A 14,168-nucleotide genomic window follows, 5' to 3' on the forward strand; every position below is an offset into this window, starting at 1 on the left:
GCCATAGAAGTAGTAATTTGGTTTCAGTGCTTTCTCAGTCTGAGACTTCAGCGCACAGAGATAGTATCTGGTTGGGGAAAGTATTGTCCTCACGGTTGTATGCTCTTGGATGAGGGCGAAGTTGAGCATTTGAAGGAAACAGGTATTTCAGAATGAAATAGGCTTGTTGTGACTGGAGAAGCAGGACACTAGAAAAGAAGAGTAACTTCTAGCAATTTCACAGCTACCAGAAAGGTTTAAATTAGAGTGAGACTGATAATATGCACTTTTTATGTTTTGTTTAAGTCTGTTAGAGGTTTTCATAGCAGGATATCTATTCTCCCTTCCCTCTTCTCTTCCCTCCTCCTCCTCCTCCTCCTCCTCCTCCCCCCCCCCCCCCCCCGTAGTGAACTCAGTAATATTTAATGGGTTTCAGACCAATGTCTCTGTTTTTTGTATGTTACTTTACTGGAAGGTATCTTCATTTAATCTTCCACAGAACAACAGTCTAAATGCTTGTAGCCTAATTCTATCACATTTTGGAAGGCCATGGGATTTTCTCTTTGCAGATTGTTCTGAATAATTTTGAGATGCTTATTTTAGCATAAACAACATTTTTCATCCTGTGCTTAATGGTGTATGCTTTCTGCTGTGCTGCAGTGAATCAGACTATAGGTTTCAGGTTCTTTTCTATATCCACTTGAAATATAACCAAACCTCTGAGGCGGGGCAGTGGGGGACATAACCACTGCCCCATTAGTCTGTTTTTGGTTTCCACTACTCACGATTGCTGAGGCGACTATTGCAACAGAAGGTAACTCTAGCTTTGTAGATCAAGGATAACATTTGTTCTATAATGCTTTGGTTTTTAGACCCTAGAAGGAGGAACTTATCGAGGAAGCTTAAAAGATGGCTCTGGGTGTTTAAATGAAGGGATGACGCCTTCAACTCCCCCAAGAAACCTTGAAGAGGAACAAAAAGCCAAAGCAATGAGAGGCAGGATGTAAGTTATCTAGCTGCTTTTTATTTCCCTCATGCACCCTATAGAAGTGTGCACAGCTATAAATTAGACACTGCTCTGGCAAAGAATGCACAGGACTGGTACTCTGAAGGCTGGATTTCTATTCTCTATGCTCGTCTGGTTTTCTCAGTCTATTTAAAAAAAAAAAAATATTAGAGATCAATGCCTTTTTTCTGTACTGCGGGGAAGAGGGGGAAATGGTGCATCTTTATTGTAGAATAGCTAAAGTTACCAGTAAGAACCATTCTCAATCCTGCTGTAAAATCCTAGTGGAGACAAGGCTCTGTAGCTTAACTGAAAGGTAAACTAGGGGTGGTGACTGCTGGGGCAGGGCAGTAAAGTATTAACCTCACTCAGCCACTTCAGGTACCTTGTCTCCACTAGGCTTTTACAGCGAGATAACTATTGCACAGTAATTAATCTCATGAGAAGGGGAATCCCCTTTTTTTAGCATTACAAAATAAGGCTTTGATGTCAAAGCTCCATATACATGCTGAGGGGGTGGTGGCTCGTTTAGATAGATCTTCATTTTTATCTATACAGTACCAGAAATGTGGTGTTTTACAGACAAGAGAACACTCCTGCCCTGACAGTGCTTATCTAAATTAAGGCATGCCTTACAGTAGGCTTATCAGGAGGCAAGGATATGAGAGACAGTGAGGGTTGGGGAAGGGAAGTCAAGGGTTATAACAATAAGATCATGTGGCTGCTTTGATTATGAAACTTTGCAGTGTGTGCACTATTAACATAGTTCTTTAGCTTTTCCCCTCAAATAAAGTCTAGGATGCATAGGCCTCATGGAAGTGTTTAAGGAGTGAGTCAGTGGAGGAATAGCAGACTGGTTTGGGAAAGGTTCTAGACATGGAAAGGAAACCAGACAGGGGGAAGATGTAGTTGAGAGGGGCTAGCAGGAGCAAAGTGGCATAGGGCTTTGAAAGCTGGTATAAGTCCCTTGAATTTGATGCAGAAGCCAGAGAAGCAATTTGGTGAGGAGCTTGATGTATTCATCATAGATGAAGTGTGATTCTTTTTTTATAATGTATTTTTGAATGGATGAGAGAGGCAGGTTAGAGGAGATCAGCACCCAGCTTTACCTGTAGAGAACTCCTCTGAGAGAGAAACTCTTATCTGTCTCCTAAGATTGCCCCAATATTGCACATACTTGGTTTCAGTATCGGTCTGATTAATGAATTGCTAGTTTACCATTGCAAGCTTCTTAGCCTTTCACTACAGAGCCACTTGCCATTGTGTACATATCTATACACGTGGCCTTTTGAAATGCAGAAAGAGCTTTGGCAGCTGTGCACTACGTATCTTTTTGTGTCTGTTTTTCAGGCCAAATAATTCCCCTTACTCCAGAATGTTTAGAAACAGCTGCTAGTGGCTTTCAGGATCAGTCCGCTTCTCTCTCCTTCAGCTACTTAGTTTCTGTGGTCTGTATCTGGTGCCACTTGATTTCTTGTTTTTAATAACTTATTAAGGAGCTCAAATCAGAGCTCAAATTATGACCCCTATTTCCCAGTAAACAAACAATAGATGACTTGCAAAATCCTACCCATAGGTGGTAATCTCCTGTGTACACATGCATGTGTGCTTTCACCTTTAATCTCTGTGCCGAGAGTCTCTTGTGACAGGTTCCCCTTGGGGCACCAGGTAGAACTGGGGTACCACTGAGCCCCCGACCCACCAGCCTTGGCTCCCTTTTACACTGCACTGCTGTGACAAGCTACAAAGCCTTCTAGCCTACGAATACCTATAGGTAGGGACACACCCAGGCCTAGTCTGCACTTACCGGCTGGTCCGGAGGCACGCAATCTATGTTCTGTGATCGATTTATCGCGTCTGGTTAAGACGCGATAAATCGATCCCGGATCGATCCCGGAAGTGCCCACAATCGGCGCCGGTACTCCAGCTCTCCGAGAGGAGTACGCAGCGTCGACGGGGGGAGACTTCCGGCCGCGTCTGGACCCCGGTAAGTCCGGACTAAGGTACTTCGAATTCAGCTACGTTATTAACATAGCTGAATTTGCGTACCTTAGTCCGGACTTCGGACTAAGTGGGGACCAGCCCCCAGCTGCAGTTACAAGCAGACTCTCTGCCCAGCCCCTGCATGGGAAAGCTACTTCCAGCTCCTTAGGCACGTTATACTGTCTTGTGCTGCACAGGGAACTGTACAGTGTAAGCTCCTAAAATTACCTCCTCTCCGCATTGTGGAGAGGAATATGCAATAGCCTTTTGCCCCGAGTTATGATTCTCCCACACTGGTTTAGATAAAGCAAAACTAAGTTTAACTATAAAAGATTTTAAATGAATATCTTTTATAGCAAACAGATCAAAGCAGATTACCTAGCAAATAAAAATATGCAAACTAAACTTTATATCCGATCTAAGTATATATTAATAGCAGATTCTCACCCTAAGGGTACATCTATACCCAGCCGCTAGTTCGGCGGCTGGCAATCGAACTTCTGGGTTCGACTTATCGCGTCTTGTCTGGACGCGATAAGTCGAACCCGGAAGTGCTCGCCGTCGACTGCGGTACTCCAGCTAGACGAGAGGAGTACCGCGGAGTCGACGGGGGAGCCTGCCTGCCGCGTGTGGACCGAGGTAAGATCGAACTAAGGTACTTCGAACTTCAGCTACGTTATTCACGTAGCTGAAGTTGCGTACCTTAGTTCGATTTGGGTGGTTAGTGTAGACCAAGCCTAAGAGATGATACAAGCAGGCTGCAGATTCTTAAGGGGCAAGCTGCACTTACTTTCTGTCTAGATCACAGGGGATTCCAAACTGTAAAGTATCTTGTCTAGTGGGTGTTACCCAGGTGTAACTACATTTGAAATACAGATACATAGTCAATATTCATAACTTCAGATACAAAAATGATACATGCATACAAATAGGAGAATCATTCAGCAAATCATAACCTCTTCAATGACCTTGCACCTGACTTACTTTGCATAAAATACTTTCTCATGTTCCCTTTAAGTTTTTACATCCTATGTGAGGAATGAATTTTATGAATTTTATCACCACCAATATGGAGGTGATATGTGGCAGGGGTGGGGCTGAGGGGTTTGGCATGTGTGTGGAGGGGAGGGTTGCTCAGGGCTGGAGCAGAGGGTTAGGATGCAGGGAGTGTGGGCTCAGGGGTGGGGCTGAGGGGTTCAGGGTATGGGAGGGGGCAGAGGGTTGGAGTGTGGGAGGGGTGAGGGCGTGGGGCTGGGACTGCACCTGGGGATGAGGGGTTTGGGGTGCAAGCTGCCCCAGGGCTGTGATGGGGGGGGGGGGGGGGAGAGGATGGACGGATGGACACACACATCGCCCTCTCACTGCAGCAGCTACGGGACCAGGGAAGAGGCGCCTCTCTCTGCCAGCAGCAGCTCCAAAACCCCCATCCCTTAGAATTCGCTACCCCTGGACCACTAAGGTACCAAATTCTGCTGGGCAAGAAAAGAAGGCCATCCTTACATGGCGGTAACTGTTCCTGGTGGAAAAATGTGGCAGCAGCTCAAAGGAGAGGCACCTCTCTCTGCCGGCAGCCATTCATGCCCCAATTTGCTCCTCTCTCCTCTCCAGGCCCCTGTGGCTGCGTGCCTGCACAGCCCCCTATAGTCTGCTGTGCAGCTTAGAGGGAACTTAGCTTATAATGTCCTAATAATATCACTGAAGAATAGGGGGTGCCGTGTCACACCCCTATTCCAGCAGATATTGCTAAAGTATTTCTACCAGATTAAAGGGATATTTTCTGATTGCTGTGATATACCTGTGAGTAAATTTGAGGGCGTTGTCAATATATACGAATACTTGTTTGTTTTTAAAGTGAGGAAACAGTCCATATCCACTTGACAGTCCCCCACACTCCCTCCAATACCATATAGAAGAAAATACCTTCTATAACAGAAAAATGCATGTAATATGCCTGTATTCCCCACAATTACATCATTGTAAATGACTTCTTTTTTGCTAACTTACAGTAAACACAGGTAAGGAAACTTGTTCTCTGGCAGTGTCCCTCTTCTAGATTAAAAAAAAAAAATTACATGTGTCATACATGGTAAAACAATGGATATAAAAATATCAAGTGACATTCAACACAAATGTCTGTTTCAAATGATGGGGCAAGGGGGAAGCCATGTGGTCTTCTATAGCGTTGAGTGAATGTACCATGTAGATGCTGAACTAAGCTCCTGAAGCAAGAATACATGTACCTTTTGCTTTGTATCTGTGTTGGCAAAACTGATCCTGCACCTTCGTTCATTAGAGGTTGCTACAATTCATCCTGAAGGATGCTTAAATTCTAGCCCTCAGACCTATGAACACTGCAGCACTGGCACCATTGGTGTTTGATTTTGATCTCCTGGACACTTAAAGCCAAATTCTGCCTCCTATTAATGGATATAAGTGTAGATGGAGAGAAGTGTTCTTGAGAGAACAGGGAGCGATTCTTCCCTCAACACCCAGAATTCCTGGATAGCAACAGGACAGGAGTCCTACCTAGTGGTAAGCGCAGGGATTCCCTCTCAGTTAGTAAATCTGTTGGTATATCCATGCTAAAGGAGGTGTAGCATATTCCTTGCAGGGACATGTAGGTCAGCCAGGGGAACAGCAGCATAGGGCATATGCTTGCCCAGGGATACGTGCTGCTGCTTTGTAAAGGAGCAACAGTTTGCCCAGCATGTATTTTATTACATGTGTATGGAACTTAGCAGAGTGGTTCTTGGAACACATGAACGGCTGGCATTTCCACTGCCACTTCATAGCTCCTGCCCAAAAGGGCTGGATTTTGCTATTTAAATAAACAAGGAGCGGCATGACCTCTTCATGCAGAGGGTCTACAGAAAAGTTCCCCTCTGCTTTCCCTAACAAAGATGAATGAGTGCTACCAACACTGCCATCACACTATGTGACAACATCCCTATGTCTCACAGGTGTTCCATACCTCTCACATCGCTATGGTATTGTCTTCATGTTTCATCTTAGTTCATGATGTTTTCGGAGGCAGGGAAGTTTTTTCCATGTGAAATGGCACATGGTGGCATCATTGCTGTTTCATCTCAGTAGTTTGTCTGTAGAGTGTTTTAATCTTGCAGGATACCAACAGCTGTTCTGTTATGAGACATGAGCTCAGAATGCCTTCACCCACCTGTTCAGTCTGGCTCACAGGATCACTTCAGTTAGCGCTTAGTCTTATCAAATAATTTTGGGATTTTTACCAATCACCAAACATGTCTTTTATCTTCAGAATTCTTGCTAACCCATGTGCTCTGTTTCCTCTTCAGAATGCCTATCCCTAGACCTCTTTTCTGTATCCGTCTTTACCAGGGCTTCCATATAGCACAGTTTCTATAGAGCTGTCATTCCAAGAGGGTCACTGTTGATTGATGTATACAGTGTGACACCAGGCATGAAAGCATTCCTCTACCTTGTTACTCATTATTGAATTTTGAGCTTGGATGGAATTTCGTTCATAGTGCTAAATAACTTTCTCTCTGTAATTGAGAGGGAGACTGTCTGTAGTAAGACAGGTATAACTCTTGAAATTGTCATGTAGAGAAAACCCTATGCAACTAATCAGTTTGACTGATACTTGTTTGTGTGCATTGAAGCTTCCTTAGATGACAGTTATCCAGGATTACTGGCTTTGAAAGAAGCATAAAGCCTTTGACTGCCACACCTGCATTATTTACTATGAGATCAGTCCTTTGGAAAGGAAATGGGATTCATTCTCCTAGCATTGAGTCTCAAGAAATGAAAATTAGACCATTTCCTTTAAGCCTATGCAAAGCCAGAATAAATGAACTTTACTCATGGGAGGGCTCTCTAGGGGATAGGGGGAACAAAATACTCATCTGTCACAAGGCTTTAAAGTACTTAAACAGATTCCATGGCTACTGCTGTAGTGTCTCTTCTATGCACCCTCTCTCATATGTGGAGTTGAGGTTCTTTGGGCAAGGGTCTAGTTCTTTGGGTGGTGCACATATCTTAAATGTGAATGCAACCAGCATTCTGGAGCTGGGAAGGTGGTTTTTTTGTTGTTGTTGTGCAGCCATACCCTTTGGGTTGGTGTACACACCCCATCTCTCCTCATTGCCCTTCCTGAGGCTATATAAGGGCAGCACCACCCAGTCCCCTTCAATTCCTTCTTACTGCCCATGGCCTGAGCTGGAGCTACCTGTGAAGTTTCCTCTTCTTCCTCCCCGCCCCACTTTTTTTTTTTCTACAGTTGGCCCTCTACCTTCCTTATAGGTAGCCATTGGTACCCAGTAGACTGATCCGTGGGGCTGCCAGTGAGTGCTCAGCACTCACTATCTTTTTATTTATTTTCCTGTGGATGCTTCATCCCTGGAGTCTGCACCTATGGTTCTCCTCACCTGAAAACCTGATGATGCCATATTCCTTTTCTCTGGTCCCCGAGGACTTTAGGCTCTCAAGATCTGCTGAGGAGAATGGTGGCAGATTTAAGCATAGAAGTCGAGCTTGTACAAGAGAAACACTCACAAGCTTGTATTCATTCTCCAGGTGTCTGCCTTCTCGATTAATGACACTCTTCTAGAGCTAGCAAAGACTTTATGAAACATGCCAGCCTTTTTAGCTCTCACAGCTGAGCTCACAGACCAATATTATCATGTCCTGTTGCAAGACTTTGCATGCTTTTTCTTCTCTTCCTGCTCCAAATTCCTTGGTGGTTACAGCTGCCAATGAGAGAGCGTGTCCAGGAAGACTTAAATCAACCCCCAGTGAAAAAGGGCCAAATTGTTTGGGAGAAAAATGTATTCCACATCCTCTCTCCAGATGCATGTAGCAAACCAGCGGATGCTGTTAGTGAAATACAGCTTTGTTAACAGGAAGGGATGCGATGTCTGAGTTTACTGACCTCCTTCTGGAGGATGCACAGGAGGAGTTCAGGGCATTACTTGAAGGCTGCATCATAGGCAAAACATCCCTCCAGTCTGTATTTGATGCAGTGGACACTTCTTTTAGGATGATGATGGCCTCTGAAATAGCAGTGAGGAAAGCCTTGTGGTTGCATAACTTGAACATAGCCCCAGACACTCAGCAAACTATAGAGAATATCAAGTTTTGATGGATTTTTTTGTTGTCTGTCTTTTCAGAGAAGACCAATGAGACTTTACATTCATTTAAGGAATCTCTGGGTACCCTTTGGCTCCTTGGGGATCTATGCCCAAGCACCCAAGAGGTGTCAATACAGATCACATCAACAGCAGTATCAACGCCAGTGTTTATAGGCAGTACCCATCAAGTTAGAATGAGTTTTCAAGATGGAAGTGCACATCACAGAAGAGAAGACCCTCAAACCAGTCATTCTTGGGGGTAGCAGCCTATTTGACTTCTTCTTCCTTGAGGACAGAAATACTGTAATCGGGAATCTTCCTATGATTTTCCCCTCCCTCCATGTGGGGACAGATTGTCTCACGTCCTCAATGCTTGGGAAGCTATAACAATGGATGACTGTTGAGACTAGGATATTCTGTCAAGCTTCTGTCCAATCACCCTTCCTACCCTGTCTCTTCAGGGACCATTCTCATGAGTCAATGCTCTGTCAAGAAGTTCAGATTCTGCTCTCTCTGGGCTAAAGAAGTTGTTCCCCATCCACATCAGGGGAAAGGGGTTTTACTCATATTTTCTGATCCGCCCCCCCCCCCCCCGAAGTCCAAAGTGGATCTCAGCTCCATACTGGGTCCTTGAAATTTCCACAAGTTAATCAAGCACAAGATTTTGATTCTCTCTAGTGTCAATCATTCATTGTCATCTAGGACAGACTGGTTTGCTGCCCTTGATCTCCAGGATGCCTACCGCCTGTGACTTGGTAGCATCCAGAGATTTGCAGTAGCAGGTCAACACTATTGATACACAGTACTTCCCTTTGGCCTGTTGTCATTCCTGTGTGTAGTCGCCATGTTCCTGGTGGTGGTGGCAGTGGTCTGTTTGAAGAAGAGGGGAATTCACATCTTCCCATATTTGAACAATTAGATGGGGCAGGCAAATCCAAACAGCAGGTTCTCTACCATGTTCAAGTCATCATCCATTTATTTGATTTGTCTGGGCTTCATGCTGCATAAAGGCAAATCCAAATTAGGGCCATATTTTCTATGTGGGGACTACTTGCTTCTACAAGCTCGATGGTATTCCTCCCTCACTACAGGTTTCAGGCCATTCGCCACCTGTGCATGTCCTTCAGATCACACCCCACCACGCAGTCCAGGTACATCTGAGACCACTGAGCCTTATGTGACCCAACATATGCTGGCTGTATGTGTGCTCCCTTCAAACTTGGCTAAAGCTAGTCTATCAACTGAACAGACACCTTTAGACAAGTTGATCCAAGTACTTCTAGTGCTCCTGTGTTCCCTGGAATGGTGGATGACTCAAGTGTGTTTGGGGGGGGGGTGGCATACACTTTCTCTCCCCCTTCCATTCAAGACGGTCATTAATCTCTTTCTGATTGGCTGCAAACCCACGCTTTATGGATGGAGCATGAAGTGACTCTTATCACGGTCATCGAACTCTGGGCAATTCACAGGGCTTGCCACATGTTTCTCCCTTACATCAAAGGCTTGTCATTCTGGATACTACATGACAATACAACTGCAATGTACTACCTAAACTGACAGGGAGTGGCACAATCTGATTAGCTTTTTCAAGAAGCTATGGTTCTTTTGCATCAGGAGAGGCATTAGTCCCACTGTCACTCACTTACCTGGCTCCCAGATTTGGCTGCTTATCACCTCAGCAGGAGATTCGAGGGAATCACTTGTGATTCAGGCAGAACAATGTTTTCAAGACCATTTTCCAAATCTGGATGTTCCAACAGTCCTCTTGTTCACAACAAAGGACAACTAGAAATGGCATCAATTTTGTTCTCAAGTGGACCTCAGTTCAAACTCCCTATACAATACCTTTCTTCTTTGATGGGGGACTGGATTTATGACTGGATTCCTCCCCCATCGTACTCATGCCTGAGAATATACTCAAATAGAAAAAGGGTCATGCCAAGATTATTCTTATGTCAGGTTGGTCAAGACCATGCTAGTTCTCTAAACTTCTCAGCCTCTCAACTCTACCCTCATTCATGGATCTGCTATCCCAGCAACATGGACAGATGTTGCACCCAAATCCCAGCAATATGCACTTCACAACTTGGATGTTGAGTGATTAGGTCAGGGGGGAGAACAAGAAATATTGCGTAATAGGCAGCAATCCACTAGCCCCACTAATTGTGGCTAAATGGAAGCATATTTTGCTATACAGTCCAATCTCAATGGAATACCATCACAGAGGCTAAGAGTCAGGACATTCTGGAGTACCTGTTGCTCCTCAGGTCTTTTGCTAACCAACCTGAAGTTTCACTTAGCAGTGGTCTCAGCTATCCATCCCCCTATCCAGGTGGTCTCTTCTCCTCTCCACCTTTGCCTCCCACCCCCATGATTTCTAGATAATTTTTAAGGGATTTTGTTTGGCTTTTTCCTCCTGTTAAAGATACAGTACCTCTTTAGGACCTCCAACGTTGTGTTGGCTGTTTTGATGGGTTCTCCATTTGAGTTTTGGCCACCTGTCAGACATCCTTCCAAATGACCATTATATTGGCCAGAAGAGTGGCAGGGCCTCCTTATGTGCTCTTCTTCTCTTCCCTCCCCCCCCCCCCCAGGATAAAGTAGCTTTGAGGCCACATCCACAACTTTTTATCTGTAGTATTGACATTTCATTTAAACAAGACTATATACTTGCCAATCTTTTTTCTGACGCTGCATTCAATGAAGAACATCTGCATACTCTGGATGTAAGGTGGATATTGGTGTTCTATCTAGACAGGACCAAATACTTCAAGCTATTGCCTTCTTTTTATTTCTTATGCTGACAGGATGAGAAGTCAAGCTGTCACAGTGCATATAATCTCCAGGTGGATTACTACTTCCTATATTACAACTGCAGAAGGGGTAGTGAACAGTGCTCCACAGTCCCTGTCGGCCCACTCTACAGAGCTCAAGCTACTTCAGTGACTTTTCTAAAGGATGTCCCTATACCAGACATTTGTAGGACTGCTATGTGGTCCTTTGTGCACACCTTCACTCAGTCCGAACTATGCAGTTACAACTGCTTCAAGCTCTGATGCTAATTTTAGGAAAGCTATACTGGTTTCTCTATCTAAATAGACTCGTTTCAGAGTAGCAGCCGTGTTAGTCTGTATCCGCAAAAAGAAGAACAGGAGTACTTGTGGCACCTTAGAGACTAACATTTATTAGAGCATAAGCTTTCGTGGACTACAGCCCACTTCTTCGGCTGCATATAGAATGGAACATATAATGGAACAGTACTCCTGTTTTTTAAATAGACTCGGAGCACCCTCCTATGGGTATTGTTTTAGTCACCGAAGTAGAATACATGTGTGCAACCTCCTCTTGAATGACAGTTTAGAATAAGTAACTGGGTTTTTTCTGTGTAATCAGACCAACTGATTGTCTTTACCCCAGGATTTAAAAAAAACAAACCCTGGTGAAAAGGATTTCAGCCACCTCTGGCACAGATGAAGAATGTTCTGAACTGACAGGGTTAAGTTTTCATAAGACAATAACTATTGAGCCATGAAGCCATAGGTGCTGGAACTAGGGGTACTGAGGGTGTAGCAGCACCCCCTGGTTTTGAAGTAGTTTCCATCATATACAGGGTTTAGTTTGGTTCAGTGGTTTTCAGCACCCCCACTCTAAAAATTGTTCCAGAACTTACGCATGAAGCTGAGTTGAGGGAGAGCTAGGTCATGTGAACTAGAATAAGGCTGTAGTCTTTGTTGGTTAGAAACTGTGTGTGTGATGGAGGCGGTAACTCATATTGAGAAATGATGCAGCTATTTTTATCTAGGTTTGTCTTAAATGAGCTGGTGCAGACTGAGAAAGACTACGTCAAAGACTTGGGAATCGTGGTAGAGGTGAGTTAAAGTCCATTTAATATCTTTAAACTCTGGCTGTAATTGCTCAAATCGGCAAAAGGATGTCCTACTAACTGGATACTGTGCTAAAAAGTGCCTAAAGGAAATGTTTTCAAATACTAAATTTAAAACCTACAATGAAGTGTGCAAAGGCTTATCTTGGCTGATTTTGTTTCTCTTGGGTTGTGATAGAGATCCTTTCAGCTGTAGTATAGTCTTCCAGATAAATAGATTTTTCTTCTTGCACTTCTTGTATTCTCCTGTTGCTATTAGACAGAGATCCTACCTGAAATTGGAACTGATTAATAATGGCACTCTTTATTTAGAGAAGGGTCCAAACCAAAATACCAATTTTTAGAGGTGTTCAAATCTGGAATCTTGATCCAATCTTTGTCTCAGGCCCATATGTAGCAGCTGAGTTTTGTTTGTAACATGCTTTCGGATGAAAGGAACTATATTAAAGTTATTCTTTGTCCCACACTTTCAAGAGCGTCCATTAATTTTGGATGCTTCAATTTTTGAGTGCACTATCAATACCTAGATACTGATGCCAGAGGTATTCAGCGGACACAACACTAGTTGCTCCAAGGTGAGGATCAAAAAACAAAGGCACTGAAAACAAGTGACCTCTTGGGAAATCTTTTTGCAAACTCATTAGTTCAGTCAATGCTTCCAAACAATTTAGTGGTGGCTTTCAAAGGCTTCCAAGCTTTTAAAACTCAAGAGTTCTCTTACTCAGATAGTGAAGTGTGAGGCAAATGTAAACTGACATTTGTAATGCTACAGAGACTCAAATGGAATGCTCAGGAGTGAGAAATCCTATTTGTGACTAAATTTACTACATGGTTTTGTGCATCCAAGAAATACCTTCCCCCCCCCCCTCCCTTAAATGAAAAGAATCTTATCTGTGCAGAGTTAGCTTCTTGTACTTATCAGGGAACCCAAGAATTTTGGACAAACCACTTATGTAACTTTTCTAACTTGCCGATTTAGTGACAGTACAATAGATTTGTACAAACCTTTGAGAAGTTGCAGAATAAATCCCTTTATAGCTTTTTTTTTCTTAAGCAAAGTGTGTAATTTAAAATATAAGGTGTGTCTGGTTTTAAACTGCATAACATGTATTTTAAGTACCTGGCTTTCTTCTAAAGAGAGGATTCTACCAGTTATGGCATGTAACTGTTTGTTTTTCAGGACAAGCACATATAATTATTATTCTTCAGCTGGGTTATTAGTTAATCACTGCTTTTTCATACTACAGGGCTTCATGAAGAGAATAGAAGAAAAAGGGGTTACTGAAGATATGAAAGGGAAAGACAAGATTGTATTTGGCAATATCCACCAGATTTATGACTGGCACAAGGAGTAAGTTGGATTTTTAAGTATCGTTGACAAGTTTACTTCAGCAAAGGAGAGAGAATTGGAAACCAGGGTGCCTGGGTTCTATACCTGGCTCTACTACCAAATTTACTTTGAATGGACTTTGTGCAAGTCATTGAGGTCCAAACTTGCAAGCTTTGGGCTCCAAATCAAAATGGCATGATTTTCAGAGGTACCCTCCGCTCCCCTGGACTTCAGCAGGCACTAACACTTCAGAAAACAGCTTTTTATTTTGGTTCTAAAATGTGGTCTTAATCTTGATGCTTGAGATTCCTGAAGTTGACAATTTGATGTCATTGGATGGTAGGCCTATAAAATAAGTGGGTTCAATTTTCACTCAGTCTGAGTTTAATTTAGAGTTTTTGATACTTGGATTTGTGGGTGCTCAGTACCTCTGAAAATCAGCCCGTGCGATGTGTCCCAGTAAAACAAAATTCAGACTGGAATGGTAAAAACAGGCTAAACTGGACATGGACCTGGAAGGAATGGTGCACATATGTGAAAAGGGAAAACAGTAGGTGAAAAGCTGCATCAGTCCATGTTTTCTAGTCAAACATAGAAGTTGGGTCAAACACAAAGTTTAGGAATTCCTCAGGGTGGTGGTACGTTGCTGGACACTAGCCCCCAGAAATCTGCCCAAGATTGCTTATTTCAAGTCCCAGAAATAGGTTTTTATTTACAATGTGAGCAACGACTTGCTTTTAACCTTGAACGTGACAGCCATTGCCACCTCCCCTTTTTAAATCCTACGAGAACAATAGTCTCATTGACTGAAGTGCATTTCAACTCTGGCATTCATAAACATTTCAACAGCTACAGCTTGCTGCCGCAGAGCTTGGCTTAACT

General features: G+C 43.5%; 1 protein-coding gene across 6 annotated transcripts in view; it reads left to right on the forward strand.

Annotated features, from left to right (window-relative positions):
• Window positions 1–14,168, forward strand: part of KALRN (kalirin RhoGEF kinase) — a 721,955-nt gene that overhangs the window by 645,334 nt on the left and 62,453 nt on the right. For all 6 annotated transcript variants that reach the window (XM_065561521.1, XM_042843108.2, XM_024104810.3 and 3 more), the window contains 3 exons: window positions 852–982; window positions 11,876–11,942; window positions 13,204–13,307. In XM_065561521.1, coding sequence (XP_065417593.1) covers window positions 852–982; window positions 11,876–11,942; window positions 13,204–13,307 — 302 coding nt within the window. The remainder of the gene's footprint in view (window positions 1–851; window positions 983–11,875; window positions 11,943–13,203; window positions 13,308–14,168) is intronic.

This window comes from Chrysemys picta, chromosome 11, assembly GCF_011386835.1.
Source record: "Chrysemys picta bellii isolate R12L10 chromosome 11, ASM1138683v2, whole genome shotgun sequence".
NCBI classification, from domain to species: domain Eukaryota; kingdom Metazoa; phylum Chordata; order Testudines; family Emydidae; genus Chrysemys; species Chrysemys picta.